At 48.5% G+C, this 21,483-nt stretch overlaps 1 protein-coding gene across 25 annotated transcripts in view; it reads left to right on the top strand.

The window, feature by feature from the left end:
* DLG2 (discs large MAGUK scaffold protein 2) overlaps window positions 1-21,483 on the top strand; it is a 1,130,680-nt gene that overhangs the window by 599,008 nt on the left and 510,189 nt on the right. For 2 of the 25 annotated variants that reach the window (XM_077341332.1, XM_077341331.1), the window contains exon 1: window positions 16,542-17,004. The exons of 20 other annotated variants lie outside the window; for them this stretch is intronic. In XM_077341332.1, coding sequence (XP_077197447.1) covers window positions 16,675-17,004 — 330 coding nt within the window. In that variant the 5' untranslated portion in view covers window positions 16,542-16,674. Of the gene's footprint in view, window positions 1-16,541; window positions 17,005-21,483 lie in introns of those variants that run through there. 3 more of the 25 variants (XM_077341342.1, XM_077341339.1, XM_077341335.1) reach the window with 2 other exon arrangements.

Below are 21,483 nucleotides of genomic sequence, written 5' to 3'. Positions count from 1 at the left end.
AGGGATTGTGTAGGTGCTTGGCTCTTGTGTCCATTTCTTGCACTCTGCGGGGGGTTAGACTAGATGACCCTGGGGGAACCTTCCAAATCTATGATTCTATGTTTCTTGGGCTGTAGCAATAGAAGCATCACATCAAAATCACTAGATGTCATAGTTCCTCTGTAAACTGCAGTGGTCAGACCGCACCTGGAGTCCTGTGGGCAGTTCTGGAGGCCTCAATTCCAAAAGGACATGGACGAAATGGAGAGGGGGCAGAGGAGAGTGACGATGAGGATCCAGGACCTGGGGACCAAGCCCTAGGAGGAAAGGCTGAGGGACTTGGGAATGGTCAGCCTGGAGAAGGAGGAGGCTGAGAGGGGACAGGATGTCTCTAAGTCTGGTAGTATTGAATCTACACATAAATTCCAACTCTCAGCAGCTTCAAGGCACAACCAGACCATGGCTCCAAGGCAGCTTCAATTCTTGGCACGCCAGTTTCTGCACAGCGTTTTCTGTTTGTTCCTGGTCGGCGAACGGGAGAGAGAAGAGGAAAAAAATAGACACCTAGTTTCCGAATCAATTAAAATGCATTTAACCGTGGCGGCGTGTGACGGAATGCATGGCGAGTTAGCTGCACAAACAGTTGTGATTGATTTCTCAGATATGAAAACGAGCGGCAGGTGGTTGGGGAAATATTGAGATTCTCAGACCTTCGGATGCAGATCGGTTGCTGTCTATCGTTGCAAATCAGGAGCGGAGCCAAGGAGACGGTGGTGCGACTGGAGGATGCTGAGCACCACGCATGCAATGTTCATGAGCTCGGAAGGGCATCGCTCTGCTTGGGGCGGGAGGGACAGCGAGATGACCAATCTGTGTTAGAAAGCTCAATGGGCAGGTAGCCCCCTCTGTGCTTCCGAATCGACAGTGGGCGCGGATATCTGGCCGGGATCCATGGCAAAGGGAACTTTGACGCTCTAAAGCTCATCCCCTGAAATGTTGATGGTCTCTGGGGTCCCGCTGGATTCGCATTGAGCTCTTCTGGTGCCGACTGACACAGCTACCTTCTGGCACTGGCTGTTTTCCTGGCACAGTCCTTGCAGCGATGCGGGACAGAATACCAGGGGGTTCTCTATAAGGAAGACCTCCAGACCACAGAGATCAGTTCCTCTGAAGAAAATGGATTCTCTGGAGAGTGGAGACCGTGGCAATATCCCCCACTGAGATCCCTACACTTTCCAGATTCCGGCTCAGATCTCCAGGTGTTTTCCGACCTGGAGGAGGCAGATCTACTTCCCCTGCACTTCCCCACCCCCATTGATGGCCAGGTAGGAACAGAGATTGCTGATGAGTTCCACATTTGTCTAGGGCAGGGGTAGTCAAACTGCGGCCCTCCAGATGTCCATGGACTACAATTCCCAGAAGCCCCTGCCAGCGAACGGGTAGCCACGTTTTTATCTATAGTTATGACCCACAGGGTAAAGCAGTAAACATCACTGGTTTTATCATCTTGTATTTGCTGCTCCCTTGTCTGCTGAATTTTTTTTACAATTTTATAGATCTGTATTGCAGAACTGATTTGTAAACTGTTTTATATTTTGGATGCCATTAAAGGTATTTGTATTTGTGTTGGTATATTCGAAAGAGTTCCAAAGTAGGCCTATAAACACCCTTCCCTTCCTCTCCCCGCAACAGACATCCTGTGAGGGAGGTGGGGCTGAGAGAGCTCTGAGAGAACTGCTCTGCGAGAACATCTCTAAGAGAACAGTGACTGGCCTAAGGTCACTCAGATCTCTGCATGTACACGAGTGTGGGATCAAACCAGTTCTCCAGATTCAAGGCCGCCATTCATTAACCACGCTGTCCCTCAAGCCGCCACGTCAGTGGGGAAAAAACGAACATGGACTTTCGCCAACCCTGCAGTACCTTGTCAAGAAGTCTCAACGTTCAAATTAATTTCCGCTGCTGGATAAGCTTGTTAAAAAGTTTCCCACCTCTTTTATCTCCCTCTCCGTGATGGCGGGCCTGCCCATCCAACTAAGGCCTTACTGGTTGAACAATTTCAATCTTTAATGAAGGATCGTTTGCCAGTGCCGCCTTTAATTGCTGTTTTCATCCTTAAATGAAATGTTAATTTTTCATTTCATCCCGATTCCTCCATGTTCACAGCGTCCGGGGAAGCTGTCAATTGGAAAACATTGAAGCTCCTGTGCCTTGTTAGAGCCATAATAGATGAAAGGCCCTGGAAGGCACAGAGCTTTGCTCTTGGAATTGATTGTCAAGTATTCTCTTGAATAAGCTCTGAGAAAGGTGGTACAGCATCTGGAGGAAGGAAGGAAGGAAGGAAGGAAGGAAGGAAGGAAGGAAGGAAGGAAGGAAGGAAGGAAGGAAGGAAGGAAGGAAGGAAGGAGACAGAGAAAGGAAGGAAGGAAGGAAGGAAGGAAGGAAGGAAGGAAGGAAGGAAGGAAAAAGGGGAGTAAGGAAAGGGGAGAAAAGAAGGAAGGAAGGAAGGAAGGAAGGAAGGAAGGAAGGAAGGAAGGAAGGAAGGAAGGAAGGAAGGAAGGAAGGAAGGAAGGAAGGAAGGAAGGAGACAGAGAACGGAAGGAAGGAAGGAAGGAAGGAAGGAAGGAAGGAAGGAAGGAAGGAAGGAAGGAAGGAAGGAAGGAAGGAAGGAAGGAAGGAAGGAAGGAAGGAAGGAAGGAAGGAAGGAAGCAGTTGGTTCTTATATGCCGCTTTTCCCTACCCGAAGGAGGCTCAAAGCGGCTTACAGTTGCCTTCCCTTTCCTCTCCTCTCTGCTTGGTCAGAACAGTTTTATCAGTGCCGTGGCAAGCCCAAGGTCACTCATCTGGCTGCACGTGCGGGAGCACAGAATCGAACCTGGCATGCCAGATTAGAAGTCCACACTCCTAACCACTACACCAAACTACATCTGTGCCATCTCCTCTGAGTGGGTCGTAGGTGGTAAGGCCAGGAAAGGTAAGGCCTGCTTTAGGATGCTTAGGGCTGATCCTGTGTTGAGCAGGGGGTTGGACTAGATGGCCTGTGTGGCCCCTTCCAACTCTGTGATTCTATGATTCTATGAAAGTAGCCATGGAGCTGGATGGATCAGTGGTCTGAATTAGGGGTGTGTCAGAAAAAAAGTTGGAGCATTTCGGATTCAGCCTGAATCTGATTTGTCTGAATTGCCCATCGTTTTTATGGATTCGTTGTCATTGAAAACAATGGTGCCATTATGGGGATTTTCCCCATTTTTATTTTCCAGGCTTAGGGTGGGAGAATTGAGGTAGGGGCATCAAATTTGTAGCATGGCTTCAGGATCCACTCCTTAAAAGAGCCCCCAAGTTTCAAAAAGATTGGACCAGGGGGTCCAATTCTACAGGTACCCAAAGAGGGTACACTCATCTGACCTCCGTTATCTCCTCTGATGAGAAAAAAAAAGATTCTCTGGTCTGTTTGTAAATTCCCATCATAGGAAAAAATGGAGGTTGGATGGGGGCACCCTCTTTGAGTGCTCCTAGAACTGGACCCGCTGGTCCAATTTTTTTGAAACTTGGGCATTCTTTTGAGGAGAGGCTCCTGCAGGGCTGATGCCACTACCTCACCCCCCCCCCCCGCCCCGAGCCTTTCTCTGGTACGGGAGCTGGAGGTCATTAGTCCGAATTGACAAATGATGCCACATTGTGATTTGGCAATTCAGACAAGGTTGATTTGGCCATTTAAATTTCTCGGGGAATGGCAATTCAGACAAGTGCTTGATTTCGGAGCTTGATTTGGCCGATTCATGTCCAAATTAATGCCAGCTTCTAGGTGGGGCCTGGGGATCTCCTGGAATTACAGCAACAGAGATCAGTCCCCCAGGCGGCTTAAAAGGTAGGATTGTATTGCATTCTACCCCACTAAAGTCCCTCCCCAAACCCTGTCCCCAGCAGCCTCCAATGCCAAAGTCTCTCGGTTTTCCCCAAACCGGAGCTGGCAGCCCTACCCAGGACTCTCTCAGCCCTACCAAGGCCACAAGGTGCCTGTTGTGGGGAGAGGAAGGGAGAGGCAATTGGAAGCCACTTTGGGAGTCCTTAATATAAAGGAGAGCAGGGCATAAAACCTTCATCATCACCTATTGCCTGGTCATTTTAATTGGAGATGCTGGGGATTGAACCCAAGACTTCCTCCATGCAAGCAGAAGCTCTACCACTGAGCCACATTCCCTCGCAATAGCTCTGGTTGATCTGTAGGTTGATGGTGGTCATGAAACACTGGTTGATCTGGAGGTTGATGGTGGTGATGAAACGCTGGTTGATCTGGAGGTTGATGGTGGTGATGAAACGCTGGTTGATCTGGAGGTTAATGGTGGTCATGAAACCTTGGTTGATCTGGATGTTGATGGTAGTCATGAAACCTTGATTGATCTGGAGGTTGATGGTGGTCATGAAACCCTGGTTGATCTGGAGGTTGATTGTGGTCATGAAACCCTGGTTGATCTGGAGGTTGATGGTGGTCATGAAACCCTGGTTGATCTGGAGGTTGATGGTGGTCATGAAATGTTGGTTGATCTGGAGGTTGATGGTGGTCATGAAACCCTGGTTGATCTGGAGGTTGATGGTGGTCATGAAACCCTGGTTGATCTGGAGGTTAATGGTGGTCATGAAACCCTGGTTGATCTGGAGGTTAAAGGTGGTCATGAAACGCTGGTTGATCTGGAGGTTGATGGTGGTCATGAAACCCTGGTTGATCTGGAGGTTAATGGTAGTCATGAAACGCTGGTTGATCCGGAGGTTGATGGTGGTCATGAAACGTTGGTTGATCTGGAGGTTGATGGTGGTCATGAAACCCTGGTTGATCTGGAGGTTGATGGTGGTCATGAAATGCTGGTTGATCTGGAGGTTGATGGTGGTCATGAAACGTTGGTTGATCTGGGGGTTGATGGTGGTCATGAAACCCTGGTTGATCTGGGGGTTGATGGTGGTTTCCTTCTCAAAACCCCATGATAGACAACCAGGTTCAAATCTGTCAAGCTCATGGCGGTATGAGAATGTTTTCAGAACTTCTGGACAAAGTGTACCTATCGTTTCTCCAGCTGTACCTCGCAGTCAGTTTATTACAATTCTGCTGCACTTCATCTCTCTACACTTTTGGTTGGAGGGGGAAAATCTGTCACGTCTCCGCTTGTCCTTCAAGCGGCTCCGAGCCTTTCCTTTTCGGAGCTTGATTAACAATTTATTTATTTTTCCCAGATGTGTGTTTTGTTCCCCATCTGCATGTTCTGCCCGGAGCAAAATTGGTCTCGGGGTTTATTTTTGGTTTGTGTGCGGTGTTTGGAAGGAGGCAGCCGGGGTGATCTGTTTTTAATTTATCGGCGGCAGAGATGGGCACCTTTGCATTCGCTTCCCCTGACTTAATATCTTGAATAAATTGACCTTTGCCGTCCAATCGGCAGCAGGTCAGACTCAGGTCAAGCCATGATCTGAGACCTCCAATAAGAAACCGTTTGTTTAAATGAAGAGTTTTCGCATCAAGGCATGCATCCAATCCAGACGGAGAGAAAACGGTGTCCTAGCCCACACCGGGCACGGCGCTTCCATCATGGCAAATTAAATTGAATCCTTCTTAATTAGTTGACCTAATTTGCCAAGCCGCTTACTCATTATTTTGTCCGGCAGTCATACATTGGGACCAGAACCCTGGAAATGTTTAAATAACTTCTTAATTTATATTGGTTTGCTCATGCCCAGAAGTATGAGCGAAATGTTTCTCACATGACATGCGGCAGAATTAATGTTTAAATTAGGAGAGGGTGTTTTTGAACAACTCTCTTCTGGGGTATGTGATGGGACAAAAGGGAAGAGCGTGAGTAAAATGCAGAATTTGCTGCCACGGGAATAGACAGCTTTTAAAGGGGGCTAGAGAGAGTCATGGAGGATAGGTCTGTCAGTGGCTACTAGCCGTGGTGACTGAGGGGAACCTCCACATTCAGAGGCAGTTAACCTCGGAATCCCAGAGCCAGGGGGGCAAAATCAGGGGAAGGTCTCAGCTTCTCTGCCCTGTGATTGACCCTCCAGAGGAACTGCTTAGTTTTCATGTGAGACAGGATGGTGAACTAGATCAGGGGTAGTCACCCTGTGGTCCTCCAGATGCCCATGGACTACAGTTTCCATGAGCCCATGGGAAATTTAGTCCATGGACATCTGGTGGACCACAGGTTGACTACACCTGAACTAGATGATCCACTGGTCTGATCCAGCAGGGATCTTCTTATGTTCTTATCAGGAAACATCCTTGGCCTCCTTGCCCTGTTCTTGGACCTCCAAAGAATTCAGTTGGCCATCATGTGAATGGATGGTGGATTAGCTGGATTATTGCTTGGCCCCTGTGTGAGACAGGATGCTGGACTAGATGGACCACTGGTTGTATTCAGCAGGGCTCTTGTGCTCTTATGTCCACTTAAAGGTAAAGGTATTCCCTGTGCAAGCACTGGGTCATGTCTGACCCTTGGGGTGATGCCCTCTAGCATTTTCATGGCAGACTCAATACGAGGTGGTTTGCCAGTGCCTTCCCCAGTCATTACCGTTTACCCCCAGCAAGCTGGGTCCTCATTTTATCGACCTTGGAAGGATGGAAGGCTGAGTCAACCTTGAGCCGGCCACTGGGATCGAACTCCCAACCTCATGGACAGACAGCTTCCGACAGCATGTTGCTGCCTTACCACTCTGCAAGAGGCTCTTTTTGAAAGACTAAAAATGCTTTTAAAATGGCGGCAGCCATGGGGTGGGCCATCAGTTGTCATTTGGCGCCAAGTGTGAAGTCATTGTTGGGAGGTCTGAAGAGAGCGAGGTTGAAGTCTCCCAGGCACTGTTACCTGAGGCAATGGGCAGAGCTTCAGACTGCATGTCTGCTGCCTTACCACTCTGCGCCACAAGAGGCTCGTTTGTTCACTAGGGTGCCCCTCATTCATTCATTCATTCATTCATTCATTCATTCATTCATGTTTAAACTTCTATACTGCACACTTCCAGAGAACTGGCTCACAGTAGTTTACAAAAAAAAGAAGAGTCACATAGAATAATAACTAATGAAACATATGGTAAAAACCCCTAAAAAAACAGATCACACCCACAAAAAGATGGCAGTATCCAGCTGACTAAACGTAAATCTCATCCCGAGGCTCAGATCCCCGAACTTGGTGAGGATGGTTAAAAATGGCTGGTAGATAAGCCCCAGCACAGTCTAATACAGGGGTAGTCAAACTGCGGCCCTCCAGATGTCCATGGACTACAATTCCCAGGAGCCCCCTGCCAGCGAATGCTGGCAGGGGGCTCCTGGGAATTGTAGTCCATGGACATCTGGAGGACCGCAGTTTGACTACCCCTGGTCTAATACCATACAAAAAGAAGAGGGAGCTCAGAGGGAGGGGGAGACCCGGTCATATAACTCGGGGGTTTTACCTTCCAACATGGCTGCTGTCCTGCTTTCACAAGATGAAAGGACCCTTCGGCAGCATCCATGAGGGTGCCAACAGGAGCCTGCCTAAGTATTCTGAGATTGTTTCTCCCGCTCTCTTTGTGGTATCCTGGCTGCAGACTATATGGTGCTTCTTAAACAGCTAGGCCAGCGAAGGCTGACTCTCCCCACACACAGGCCCATCCAAACAAGCTGGCCAAAATTACGGTCTCTCCCATAACACAATTCATAGGTGTGATGGGCTATAAACTCCCCAATGATCCAGTCTCCTCGATGACTTCAAGGTGTAAAAAAATAATAAATTAGGCAGGAGATTTCTGATCAGTCTCTTGCATGCCACTCAGATTTAATGTAGCAGCAAACTGGAACAGCATTGAAACTCTCAGGGGTTTTTTATGACCGCCGTATAAAAAGTGAGCCAGCTTGCTGTAGTGGTTAGGAGTGCGGACTTCTAATCTGGTGAGCCGTGATTTAGAACAGAGGCTGCTGTCCCAGCCCTGTGTTGCAAATCAGGAGCATACTAGGAGTACGGACTTCTAATATAGCATGCGGGGTTCGATTCTGCACTCCCCCACATGCAGCCAGCTGGGTGACCCTGGGCTCGCCATGGCACTGATAAAACTGTTCTGGCCGAGCAGTGATATCAGGGCTCTCTCAGCCTCACCTCCCTCACAGGGTGTCTGTTGTGGGGAGAGGAAAGGGAAGGCGAATGGAAGCCAATTTGAGACTCCTTCGGGTAGAGAAAAATGGCATATAAGAACCAACTCTTCTTCTTCTTCAGTAATCTCAGGGCTCTCTCAGCCTCACCTCCCTCGCAGGATGTCTGTTGTGGGGAGAGGAAAGGGAAGGCAATTGGAAGCCGCTTTGAGACTCCTTCGGGGAGAGAAAAACGGCATATAAGAACCAACTCTTCTTCTTCTTCATTAATCTCAGGGCTCTCTCAGTCTCACCCACCTCACAGGGTGTCTGTTGTGGGGAGAGGAAAGGGAAGGCGAATGTAAGCCACTTTGAGACTCCTTTGGGTAGAGAAAAGCATCATATAAGAACCAACTCTTGTTCTTGTTCTTGTTCTTGTTCTTGTTCTTGTTCTTGTTCTTGTTCTTGTTCTTGTTCTTGTTCTTGTTCTTGTTCTTGTTCCTCTTCCTCTTCCTCTTCCTCTTCCTCTTCTTCTTCTCCTTCTCCTTCTCCTTCTTTTTCTTCTTCTAGAACGTGAGTCGGGTGGTGTCATACCCCACAAGAGCGCCACGTTCTTTCCTGCGTGCCAGCCTGCATAATGGATGCTATAATGCATTGTTACCGTTACCATTCATGTGTGTTAAAAGTGTTGCAGTGGCTGCCTGTGACAGTGTTTTTTATGAGCATTATAACATTAAGTTATATAATGAATGCCTAACATGGGGAAGAAAGCGGCGTAACGATTCTAATTCGCATCGTTCACGGCTTGTGCGCCATCTCCGCGTGCGCCGAGATGCTTCTGCTTACAGCTCTGTGCCGCGATTATCAGATGGCCCCTTTTCTGTCGCAAAGCACCTTTGGGAGGGGGGCTTAGCCATGGCAAAGAGGACCTTATCTGGCCCTTGTAAGGGCTGCTGGGGGGAGTTCAAAGGGACGTGGCTGGGGAAAAAAGGGTTAAGCAAATCCCTCCTCTGCTACAGCTTTCTCTGCAATAGAAAACAAGCTGGCAAAAACTCGCCTGATCTCAGAAGCTAAGCAGAATCAGTCCAGGTATTAATTGGGGTGGGAGACCACCCAGGGCTTCCAGGGTTGCAGTGCAATGGCAGGCAATGGCCAACCACCTTTGAACATCTCTTAGGGTATCATTGCATGGCGCTAAAGGTCACCCAGCTGGCTGCATGTGGAGGAGGAGCAGGGAATCAAACCCAGTTCTCCAGATTACCGGCCGGCACTCTTAACCTTTCCTGTCCTGACTTAATGGACTCGGCCACAAGCTAGGGAACCATCCGCTCCCATTCCTCCCCCCTACTATGCAGGGGCTAATTTGTGGTTTTTCTGTGCTTGGGAGGAAGCAGAGCCTACATATCTACTCCTGCCTTAAACAGCCTCCTGTCTCTCCCCCTTCAGCCGTTCTTGAGACTGCCTGTTAACATGGGTGGTGATGTCACGTCCAGTGACATGTCACTTCCGGGGGGGGGGCAGGGAGGCATGGCCAGCTGACATCACTTCCAGAGCTCCTTGACACTTAAAAAAGTATTCCAAAGGAGGAAGAAGAAGAAGAGTTGGTTCTTATATGCCGCTTTTTATCAGTGCTTTATCAGTTTTATCAGTGCCATGGCAAGCCCAAGGTCACCCAGCTGGTTGCCTGTGGAGAAGCGCAGAATCGAACCTGGCATGCCAGATTAGAATTCCACACTCCTAACCACTATACCAAACTGGCTCTCCATGGTCTTCCATGGTCAAAATCATGACATTCACCTTTGTCTCCTGATGGATGGCCACCCAGACTCCCCCCTGGTTGCATTCGCCAGTTGTTTGGAAGCTGTAGCTGGGTGATTAGAGGAGAGTCAGCTGAAACTCAACCCCTCCAAGATGGAGGCCCTGTGGCTGGCGACGGATCAGGAAAAGCACCTACTTATGGGTTACTGTTCAACATCTTGACCTTGGCCAGAAATTTGGGGATGATTCTTGATGCCTTTCAGTGGAGGCCTAAGTCACAGGAATAGCCCGCTTGGCATTTTTCCATCAGTACCAAGTGAAGCTACTAGTGCTCTATCTGTCCTCTGACTGCTTGGCTACAGTCATCCATGCAACGGTTGCCTCCAGATGGGACTTCTTGTAACTTGCCTACCCTTGTCTCTGACCCAGAAACTGCAGTTAGTACAGAATGCAGCTGCTAGGGTCCCCACAGGAACTTCTTGGGGGACCCATATTCAGCCTATGCTGAGACAGCTCCATTGGCTGCTGGTTGCAACCTAGATCAGGTTCAAGGCAATCTGAGGTCTGGGCCCATGATATCTGAAAGACCACCTATCTCCTTATGCCCCCCGCAGAGCCTTTCAGTCCAGGCCCTGACCTGGTGGAACCAGAACCTGGGAGAATTGAGGACCCTGATGGAGTTTTCCCAGTTCTGCAGGACCTGTAACATGGAGCTCTTCTGCATGGTTGAGGCCATGACAGTTAAGATCTGAGCCCCTCCGTCATCAGGCTGGCCCCATTGATATGCCTCCTGAGGCACTGTTATGGAGCCTGGGGGAGTTGGATGAGGATTATTCGCCGCCAACGGGTGGATTTTATTGAGTCTTGCTGGGTTTTATTGTACGGGGGATTTCACTGTGGGTTCTTATCATTGTGACCTACTACGAGCCACAGTGTGGGAGTGGCAAGATATAAATAAAATAATTAATCAATCACAGGCTGTCCTGGGGAGCCACTCCCAGTCTGTCAATTCTGGCCTAGATGGATCTGCACCCTGACTCAAGATAAGGTCGCTTCCTCTGTTCCCATTGGCTCTCAAAGGCTTGTTGTTCTTCCATTGCCTCGGGCAGAGCGTTGAACTGAGCTAAGCTGGCCTCGGCTTTATCATCGACCAATTTCTGCCTGGGCTGAGGTTGCTGTATCACACTGCTTCGCAGTGCTTAACCCAGCTCTTCCTCTCAAAATCAGGCCCGGCTGTCCTTGAGCGGAACATAATGGTGAACATCTGGAGAAATCTAGGCAAGGGATGAGAAAATTCTCCCTTAGGAGCCCCAAACACTTGCTGGTTTGGACCACATCCTGTTCACCGGTCGCTCATAAGGACCTCGTTTTATTGGGCATTTGGCCAACAGTTGATTACATCAAGATTATTCCTTTGCGGGATTTCCCTGCCATCTGTGTGAAAGAGCAAATTGACTCCGGAGTTTACATAGGGACACCAGGGACCCTCAGCGTGGCACCCATGGGCGCCGTTTCTCCTGCCAACACCTTCCCTAATGACCACGGAGTGTTTTTTAAAAGTGGGAGGGGCGAGGTGGGGCTTTTTGCCCAGCAAGGCTTTTGATTGGCCATCGGAGACACAATGGGCAGATGGTTAGAATCATAGAATCATAGAGTTGGAAAGGGCCATACAGGCCATCTAGTCCAACCCCCTGCTCAACGCAGGATCAGCCCAAAGCATCCTAAAGCATCCAAGAAAAGTGTATAGAATCATAGAATCACAGAATCATAGAGTTGGAAAGGGCCATACCGGCCATCTAGTCCAACCCCCTGCTCAACGCAGGATCAGCCCAAATCATCCTAAAGCATCCAAGAAAAGTGTATCCAACCTTTGCTTGAAGACTGCCAGTGAGGGGGAGCTCACCACCTCCTTAGGCAGCCTATTCCACTGCTGAACTACTCTGACTGTGAACATTTTTTTCCTGATCTCTAGCCTATATCGTTGTACTTGTAGTTTAAACCCATTACTGCGTGTCCTGGGTTAGAATTGTTTGCTTTGGCCGCACTTGCCACCGCAGTGCGAGGACCCACACTGTGTGACTGAAGGTAAATTGTGCATATGCAAGATTTTAAACAATATTTAAGGAGGGGCTGAGGCTCAGTGGAAGAATATTTACTGAGCATAAGACCCCCAGGATCTCCAGTTTAAAGGATAAGGTAGTAGGTGATGTGAAAGACCTCAACCACAGACCCTAGAGGAGGTGTGGTCATACTGTGGCTCTCTAGATGTACAAGGACTACAGTTCCCAGGAGCCCCTGCCTGTGCTGCCCTAGAGAATGACTGCCAGTCTGAATAGACAATACTGACTTTAACAGACAAATGGCCTGATTCACTAGAAGGCAGCTCTATGTGTCCATGTTTGTTTTAAAAGAAAGCCTGTTAAAAGGAATGTTTGCCTGAAATGTTATGCATGACCACAATCCTATCACTGGCCCCTATGGCAGCCATTTTGTGGATGGCTCCGCCTCTTCTGGCAGCCATTTTGCATTAGAATTTCAAAGAATTCCACAGAATAATAGAATCATACAATTCAAAGGGACCTCCAGGGTCCTCTAGTCTAACCCCCTACACAATGCTGGAACACATAACTGCCTGCCCACCCACAGTGACCCAATTTCATGCCCAAGTGATCCCTCCCCCACCAAAAATCTCCAGAATCCAGTGTTGCCTGGAGGAAATTCACCTACCGTCCCACAGTGGTGATCAGCAGTTCCCTGGGAAGGATGGGCCGCACAAGACAAACATTGGCACATCCCTTCCTGCCCACCCCCTCACAATCTACCTAAGTTAATAAAGTCAGCATTTCTGTCAGATGACTATCTGGCCTCTGCTTAAAAACTTCCAAAGAAGGAGAACCCACCATCCCCTGAGGAAGCCTGTTCCACTGAGGAACCACTCTAACTGTCAGGAACTTCTTCCGGATGTTTTGCCGAAAATTCTTTTGAATTAATTTCGACCCATTGGTTCTGGTCTGGGGTAGTAAAACTGGCCCGGAGGCAGCAGCCACCCTGGCCTGGGCCGCGGTCATGGTGGGAGAGCAGGGAGGATTGGGACAATGGCTTGGAGGGGAGCACCATGGAAGAAGCAGGGCAGGAAATGGCAGGAGGGCCCGCCAGCCCTGACAGTGGGCAGCAAGGAGGCAAAGGGAAGTGAGCAATGGACTGTAGGAATGGGAGACCAAGACTCAGCATCAGCCCTACCATTGTAGTGTCTGACACCAGGTGGTTGGAATCTAGCTGCAGCCTTCCACCACGTCACGTGCTACCAGGTGGTGCAGAGGTAGGAGGGCACAGCTGGTGGTTTGCACCACTCTTTGGTCCAAGGGGAGTGTGGGCAGATGGGTCGTCGTTGGGCCATGGTGGAGGCAGTGAGGACTTGTGGCCCCCACTGAGGGCTGGAAGACCATCTGTGTGGTCCTCAGTGGGGGAGGTCCCCTTCCCAGGGCGGGCCAATCAGAAGTGCCCCAGTGGCTATTGACGGTGCACCAGCTTCTCAGAGTGGCCCTCGGGAAGAGCCAATCAGAGGCCCTGTGGCTGTTACAGATGGAGCGCCAGGTTCTCTAAGGATCTCTCAGGGAAGGACCCTCCCCGAGGGCCAATCAGAGAGCCAGCGTATCATTAGAAGTATCCTGCACATTTTATAATATAGGATAGGGCTACTGTCATCCACGTTGTGGCTGGAGATCTCCAGAGATTACAATTGATCTTCAGGCAACAACGATCAGTTCACCTGGAGGAGATGGCAACATTGGAAGGGGGACTCTGTCATTATCCTCCACCTAAGTCCCTCCCCTCCCCAACCCACACCGCTCCAGATGAGAGGCCACTGCCCTTAACTATTCCAGGGGTAGTCAACCTGTGGTCCTCCAGATGTCCATGGACTATAATTCCCACGAGCCCCTGCTAGCGCTGGCAGGGGCTCACGGGAATTGTAGTCCATGGACATCTGGAGGACCACAGGTTGACTACCCCTGCTCTATGCCACGCTGGCTCTCCCAGATGCTCTCTGGTCCCCCTGGTTCAACAAGAAGATCTTTCTGATGCCAGTCAACAGAAGGTCAAAAGGAAAGAGGGCCAGATGAACCCTGTGAGTTCTGCAACACAGAAGAAAGCCCTGTTCTCAAGTACCCACAGATCTTTCCTCCCAAAATGCACTCTCCAGAGAGGAGCATTGCCTCGGTTGGAGGTCATTTCGGCTCCTTGGCTTCCCTGGGACTAAATTTGTGCTTCTGTCCAAGCATTGAGTGGCTTCTTGGAATTGAACTGTCTTGTCCTCCCCCGCCCCATCCCGCTAATTATAATTCTGCCTTTGGGAGTCATTACCGTCCATGCATGCAATGGCTCTTCCTCATCAAGCCAGCCATAATTCTTCCAGAGTACGTCCAGTCAAATCTATGCAACGGCAGCAATGCGAGTGGCCCCCGTGTGATTTCGGATGAAGAAGATCTCCCTCTCGGACGCCGAAATACATAAAGCGGTGCCGAAGAATGCAAACCTTTATGGGGAGCTGAGTCATCCCTTCCTCCCCTTTGCTGCCCCCAATTATAGTCCTACAGCTCCTTTCCTCGAAATCCCCATGTGCTGATAACCATGACGTGAAGCGATCGCTCTGATTTTACGACTTCAGATGTATCAGCTCTGAGAGCTTTAATGCATGCTGCTGAATATTTCATAAACTTTTATTTCGGTCGCTTAGTGGTCCGAGGGCGCTGGCTGGATAACACAAACTCCATCGTGGAGTGCAGTGCAAGCTGCGGTCCGTCAAAGCAATAAGTAGTGTGTGTGTGTGTGGGGGGGTTGTACCCCACTTTTCTCTACCTTAAGGAGTCTCAAAGTGGCTGACAATTGCCTTCCACTCCTCTCCCCACAACAGGCACCTTGTGAGTCAAGTGGGACTGAGAGAGTACAGAGAGAACTCGAATTGGTCCAAGGTCACCCAACAGGTTGAGGGGGCTGAGGGAGAGGCACCAAATCTGCAGCATAACTGAGATTCTCGCCTCAAAAGATCCCCCAAGCTTCAAAAGTATTGAAGGAGAATAAGAGTTGGTTCTTATATGCCGCTTTCCCCTACCCGAAGGAGGCTCAAAGCGGCTTACATTCGCCTTCCCTTTCCTCTCCCCACAACAGACACCCTGTGAGGTGGGTGAGGCTGAGAGAGCCCTGAGATTACTGAAGAAGAAGAAGAGTTGGTTCTTAGATGCTGCTTTTCTCTACCCAAAGGAGGCTCAAAGCGGCTTACATTCGCCTTCCCTTTCCTCTCCCCACAACAGACACCCTGTGAGGGAAATGAGGCTGAGAGAGCCCTGCGATTACTGAAGAAGAAGAAGAGTTGGTTCTTAGATGCTGCTTTTCTCTACCCAAAGGAGGCTCAAAGCGGCTTACATTCGCCTTCCCTTTCCTCTCCCCACAACAGACACCCTGTGAGGTGGGTGAGGCTGAGAGAGCCCTGATATTCCTGCTCAGTCAGAACAGCTTTATCAGTGCCGTGAGGAGCCCAAGGTCACCCAGCTGGCTGCATGTGGGGGAGTGCAGAATCGAACCCGGCATGCCAGATTAGAAGTCCGCACTCCTAACCACTACACCAAACTGGCCCAGGGGGGTCCAATTCTAAGGGCACCCAAAGTGGGGTCCATCTGACCTCCTTTGGAAACAAGGGTGGTTGGTTGGGGACAGCTTCTTTGGGTGCCCTTAGAACTGGACCCCCTGGTCCGATATTCTTGAAACTTGGGTTTCTTTCGACAAAAGTCTTCTTCAGCTATGCTTCCCATTTGGTACCTCAGATGACAAAACAGATGGAAAAGAGAAATTTTGGTCCCCTTCAAGTTTCAACTGCCTGATTTCCGCATGGCCAAATCATGTCCGAACCGCAGTTCGGTGATTCGGCCAAGGCTGATTTGGACCATTTACTTGCAGGGGCAGTTCATTCAGATCAGATGAGCCCCCCAAAGTGCCTGAATCAACATTGATTCAATTGCTTTTCGGACAATCCGAACAGAATGGCCCGTACCTAATCACAACACATCTATGGAGTCCCTTCAGGATGGTGGAGCCACCTTGTAAGTGCCAAGAAGCAGGTTTACTCTCTGACAATGTTTGCTTTCCGGGCCACGACCGAGCCCAAATTATGAAATGTATATATTTCCACTTGCTCTCTGCGTCCCTTCCGTTTGGAGAGGGTGAGTTTCTAAAACCGCCTGCATCTTTCTGAGCACGCATTCGGCCTTTGCCAGGTGGAGGTGCGTGCCACGCGGTCCTTCCAAGGAAAAGGTGGAGGTGGGTGGCTGCGGAAGGGTGGGAGATCCCCCCCCCATTCAATGTCTCCCATGTTTATTCGTTCATCCTAGGCCAGCTGAACTGTCTCCAGAGAAAACGGTTTTGTTCCCGAGGCTGGCGTGCATAACCCTTTTAGCAAAAGCGTGGGTGCGGAGGAGGAAGGAAATATTGGAGCGAAAAACTGCACGGTTGTTTTACACACGCACCCTGCCATGCCGCCGAAGAACACCCCCCCCCCCCAACCCAACAAGGGAAGGTTTTGTGGTCCAGGCTTGTAAACCCAGCTGTGCGAGAGCATTGATTGCTTCTGCCTGGAGCCGGGATGCTGTCAAGTTGCTCTGCGAGTTGAGTCATCTATTGACAAAGAGCTACTCGCCAGCAGATGATGCTGTGCAGCTCTCCTCTTCCTGGCGCTCCCGATGCACCGCTTGTAGCAGCTGTCAAAGGTACTTGAAGGGGGCTACGGAGCAGGACTTTTTTCGCATCTGCTGAGAAGAGGAGAGAAGGAGGGAGGGGGGGAAACTAGACAACCGGGCAAGATGACCGCCTACCTCCCTAGGCAACAGGGCTGCTGCCAAGGGTCTGACAGGATCGAGCCTGCCCGGGGGATGCCTGTGCTCCCCAGGGATAGCCACTGTGCGTGCAGGTGGCCGCAGAGCTCCCAGGGGCGCTGCTACAATCCACAGGCGTTGCCGGCCGCTGCTTTGGGACACCCGGGTCCGACTCTGAGCCAACCCAAGATTAAGAGTTGTGCTTCGTGGGACAAGGGGCCGAAAAGCCCCCCCCAGACTTTAACTAAGGCGAAGGCAGTTGCCGGAGACTGGTGGCTGGACTGCACGTGCCCCCACAGCTGGTACAGGCCAGTACAGGTGAGACTCTTTTCTCAGTTTTCCAGAGTTTGGTGGAGGCTGACAGGTAGAAAGTTAGCCGTTGCCTGTTGCGATTGTGAAGTTTGTTCTTCAAGTTTTTTCCCCCCTCTCCTTGGATGTTGCACAGCAATGATTTTCTATACAAGACTTCTGATTTTCTTTTTAATAGGCAGGTAGGAAAATTCATGATGGTGTCCTATATTTTCCCCTTCCTTCTTAGACGGATTCCATTTAGAATCTTATTGTAGATTATAGATATCAATTGCTGATCGGCGAAGGAAAATTTCAGTGTGAATTCTTTATATCCAGTGTGAGTTCTTTATATAATATATAATATTATAAAATATTAACTGGGTTTCTAAAAACAGGTGGGGAAATAGAATGATTTAAATGCCTTCTGCAAAATCCTTAGATCTGTATTGTACAGCTATGATTTCCTCTTCCCACCCCCTGAATTTCATGTGTGTGCGGTGCATGGGTGTATTTACAGAGCAGAAATTATACACCCTAGATCAAGTTCTGGATTGCAGACCTCGTGTGGTTCTTTGGAATCAATTAGCGTCACAATAATTGCCCTTAAGCTAGCCCAGGACATCGCAGCAATGACCCTTTGGCGATAATTCGTACAAAGATTTGCAGTTCCCACCTGCCACATTCGGATGGTTTCTTGCCTCCTTCTGTCATTTTAATCCTAATCCAAAAATTCCGAATAGATGTCCTCTAAAATCGTATCCAGGGTCAGTTTCATTTGGAGCAATATCGGAGAGAGCCGATATTTAAAGGGGAAAAGAAGACGATGCAGGATTGTAGTTAAGTGTATGGGGCTAACCTATGCTATGCTATAGGATCCTTTCCTGCACCCTATAAATGTAAATGTTGTGCTTGGTAAGTAAATTGGGATTATTTTTCTCTGTGACCAAGAGGGCTTTTAATACTTCTTTTTTCACTGACTAGGGAGGCAATAGAACATCTTGGTGTACCACGGACTGAGCAGTATCCTGGCATTTCTTACCCCTTTTAGCAGGTTAAACTTCCCATTTTGAATATATGCTGCATACCCTTCTATAGAAGGAAGAGGGGGGAACACACACAGCACTTAAAATGAACTCTTTACTGATCGGTCTCATATTCTCGATTTTCTGGAATTTTCTGTCAGTTTTGGCTTGATGAAATTTCGTAGGAAGATTGGGATGTAGTGGACTTGAAGATGTATTTAATCCCTCTCATTCTCAATTTTTTGGAATTTTCTGTTTCTTTTGTCATAGGGAGATTGGAGTCTAGTGGACTTCAAGATGTATTTAATCCCTCTCATTCTCAATTTTCTGGAATTTTCTGTTCATTTTGTCTTCCTGAAATTTTGTAGGAAGATTGGGGTCTAGTTGACTTCAAGATGCATTTAATCACTCTCATCCTTGATATTCTGGAACTTTCTGTTTGTTTTGGCTGAAATTTTGTAGGAAGATTGGGGTCTAGTGGACATCAAGATTTATTGTTGTTGTTTTAGCTTTCTGAAATTCAGATCCCTTTGAAAGATAACTTGATATAGTGGACTATTTAAGGCTATTTGTATTCATTTATGGATATAGCCCTGACCTTGCCCTGATCACATCAGACCTTGGCAGCCAAGCAGGGTCAATCCTGGCTAGTATTTGGATGGGGGACCTCCAAAGAATAACAGGGTCATGACGTCGAGGTACCCAATAGAAAATCATCTCCAAACATCTCTTGCTTAAAAACCCTATAGGGCCACCATAAGTCAGCTGTGACTTGAAAGAAACCCCACCAAAACTTTGGGGTACAGAGTGACAAGTGATCCTTCAAAGGTTAATCCTTTTCTGTAGACATTCATGGTGTCTAAGCATTCTGGGGAAACCCCTTGATATGGAAAACATTTTGGGAAAGTACCTTGAGTGACAACTACATCAATATTTCCAAGTGACAGAACTGCAGAGTCTATGAATTTACAACACGAAAAAAAGGAAGGTTCACAATAGAATATATATACTGTTAGAACAAGAATATTGCCTTGGACAGCAGATTGTGAGTCGGTGGTCAGTAAGGGTTGTGTCAGTGCTTGGCTCTGTGGCCCTTTCTTGCATGCCTAAGAAAATGCTGATTGCCATTTTGGGGTTGGGAGGCAAATTTCGTCCAGGCCATACAGACCAGGGATTGTAGTCTTGACTGGGGAGCATTCATCTGGCCATGGAATTACGGTCACCTTGGGTGGGCAGGTAGTTGTGAATTTCCTGCATTCTGCAGGAGGTTGGACTAGATAAGGTTAGTCAACCTGTGATCCTCCAGATGTCCATGGAATTCCCATGAGCCCCTCCCAGTATTTGCTGGCAGGGGCTCATGGGAATTGTAGGCCATGAACATCTGGAGGACCACAGGTTGACTACCCCTCGACTAGATGACTCTGGAGGTGCCTACCAGTTCTATGATTCTATGATCCTGTGGTAGATTTCTTCCATCTGGCTGAATCATAGTGGTCTAATCCCAAGAAGTTCATAACTTAGTTCTTGTTTGGCAATCCAGGTCATGGAAAATAATGATATATATTTCTCTCCTAATCTTGTCCCTGCCTTTAATTTAGAGGTGTGATGTTTGCAGGAACTCTACTTCTATTTAGCCTCCCATGAGTGTCCTCCATTGCTACTTGAGCTCCTCCTCACTGGCAATCTTTAAGCAGTTTTTGGGCTTATCATGGATGCTTGAGGCTGATCCTGCATTGAGCAGGGTGTTGGATTAGCTGGCCTGTATGGCCCCTTCCAACTTTATGATTCCATGAGTCTACTTGCCTTCAATCAGCAGTTGGATTGTTCCATGGGTAGAGCATCACTAAGGCATCATAATGGTGGGACTTTCCCAAGCTAAAACACCAACGCACCTCTCAACATGCATACATTTACTGATTTGTACAGCATACACATGGAGACTGTGTGCAGAGAGAGTTTTTGTCCATCCCCCATAATACTGGAACTCAGGGGCACCCAATGAAGTTGATGCGTCCTAATACTGTCCCACAGATTTCTTGGTTCAGTGTGCTATTCCCACCCCCTTGTTCATAGAATCATAGAGTTGGAAGGTGCCATACAGGCCATCTAGTCCACCCACATGATCAGTGCAGGGTCAGCTACAAGCATCCATGAGAAATATCTATCCAGCCACTGCTTGAAGACCACCAATGAGGGGGAGCTCAACACCTCCTTAGGCAGTATATTCCACTGCTGAACTACTCTGACTTTGGGCATTTTTTTCCTGATATCTGGCCAGTACTGTTCTACATATAGTTTAAACCCATTACTGCATGACCTGCCCTCTGCTACGAACAGCAACCATTCCCTGCACTCTTCCAAGTGACAACCTTTCAGATACTTCATGTCCCCTCTCAACCTCCTCTCTCCGCATTCCCAAGTCCCTCAGCCTTTCCTCCTAGGGCTTGGTCCCCAGGACCAGGATCATCCTAAACACTCTCCTCTGCACCCTCTCCATTTTGTCTACACCCTTTTTGAAGTGAGACCTCCAGAACTAAACCCGGGACTCCAGGTGAGGTGTAACCAATGAGGTCTACAGCAGAACCATGACATCTTCTGATTTTGGTGCCTCTGTTGATACAGCCCAAGCCTGCATAATGCCTGATGTAAAACAAAGCATTTCTATTATTTTTATTGCGAATCCCCATGGAAGATGCTTTTTCCGTGAGCGTAGGAGGAGTCTGTCTTCCAGAACATGATTCCTCACTTAGTAGAAGGCAGCCAGAGCATCCAACCTTTTATTTTTTGTATTCGGTTCCTTCTCTCTTAAGCTCAGCATATTAACCCCACAGGCATCTGTGCACTAAAATGACAGAGAAAACCAAAATGACCGAGCCATAGATCCATAAAGAGAATGGAAAGCCAATCTAGTTACAAGGACCATGATGCTGGGTTTTTGTTTTTTTTTATGTAGTTTTAAAAGAAAGAACTGAGAATGAATACATTCACCTGGACAAATTTGTACCCACCAGGCTAAAGTAGATGCATGGGGGGAGAAACAGAGGGTTGACATTTTAATGCATATTAATAGCTAAGGCGAAAGACACTTTTGTTATGAAATAATAATAGCTTACATTGGAGAAAAAACTTTTATTATGAAATCATCATCGTCTTACATGTTAGTTCAGAGGCATCTCTAAGACCAACTAAGGTCTTAGTTAGTCAGACCTTGAGTAAACCTTAGTTGGTCTTAAAGGTGGCTCTGGAGTCTCAGTTTCTTCTGCTGCTTTCAGACCAGCACGGCTACCTACTTGAATCTATCTTACATTGTTGTTATTTCCCCTATTCCCATTGAAGGGTGGTCACATGTATCCGGAGGACTGTGGGTCATGTGTGGATGGTTGGTAGGCTATCGGTAGACATGCTTGTGCTGGCGGAAAAGGATACGTGCGCATGCAGTCTGCACACTTTTCATCCCATGATTAAAGAGCATAAATCAGGGGTA

Source organism: Paroedura picta, chromosome 6 (genome assembly GCF_049243985.1).
Source record: "Paroedura picta isolate Pp20150507F chromosome 6, Ppicta_v3.0, whole genome shotgun sequence".
NCBI classification, from domain to species: Eukaryota; Metazoa; Chordata; class Lepidosauria; order Squamata; family Gekkonidae; genus Paroedura; species Paroedura picta.
The sequence above is the reverse complement of the archived record's forward strand: the minus strand, read 5'-3'. Positions and strand labels throughout refer to the sequence as shown.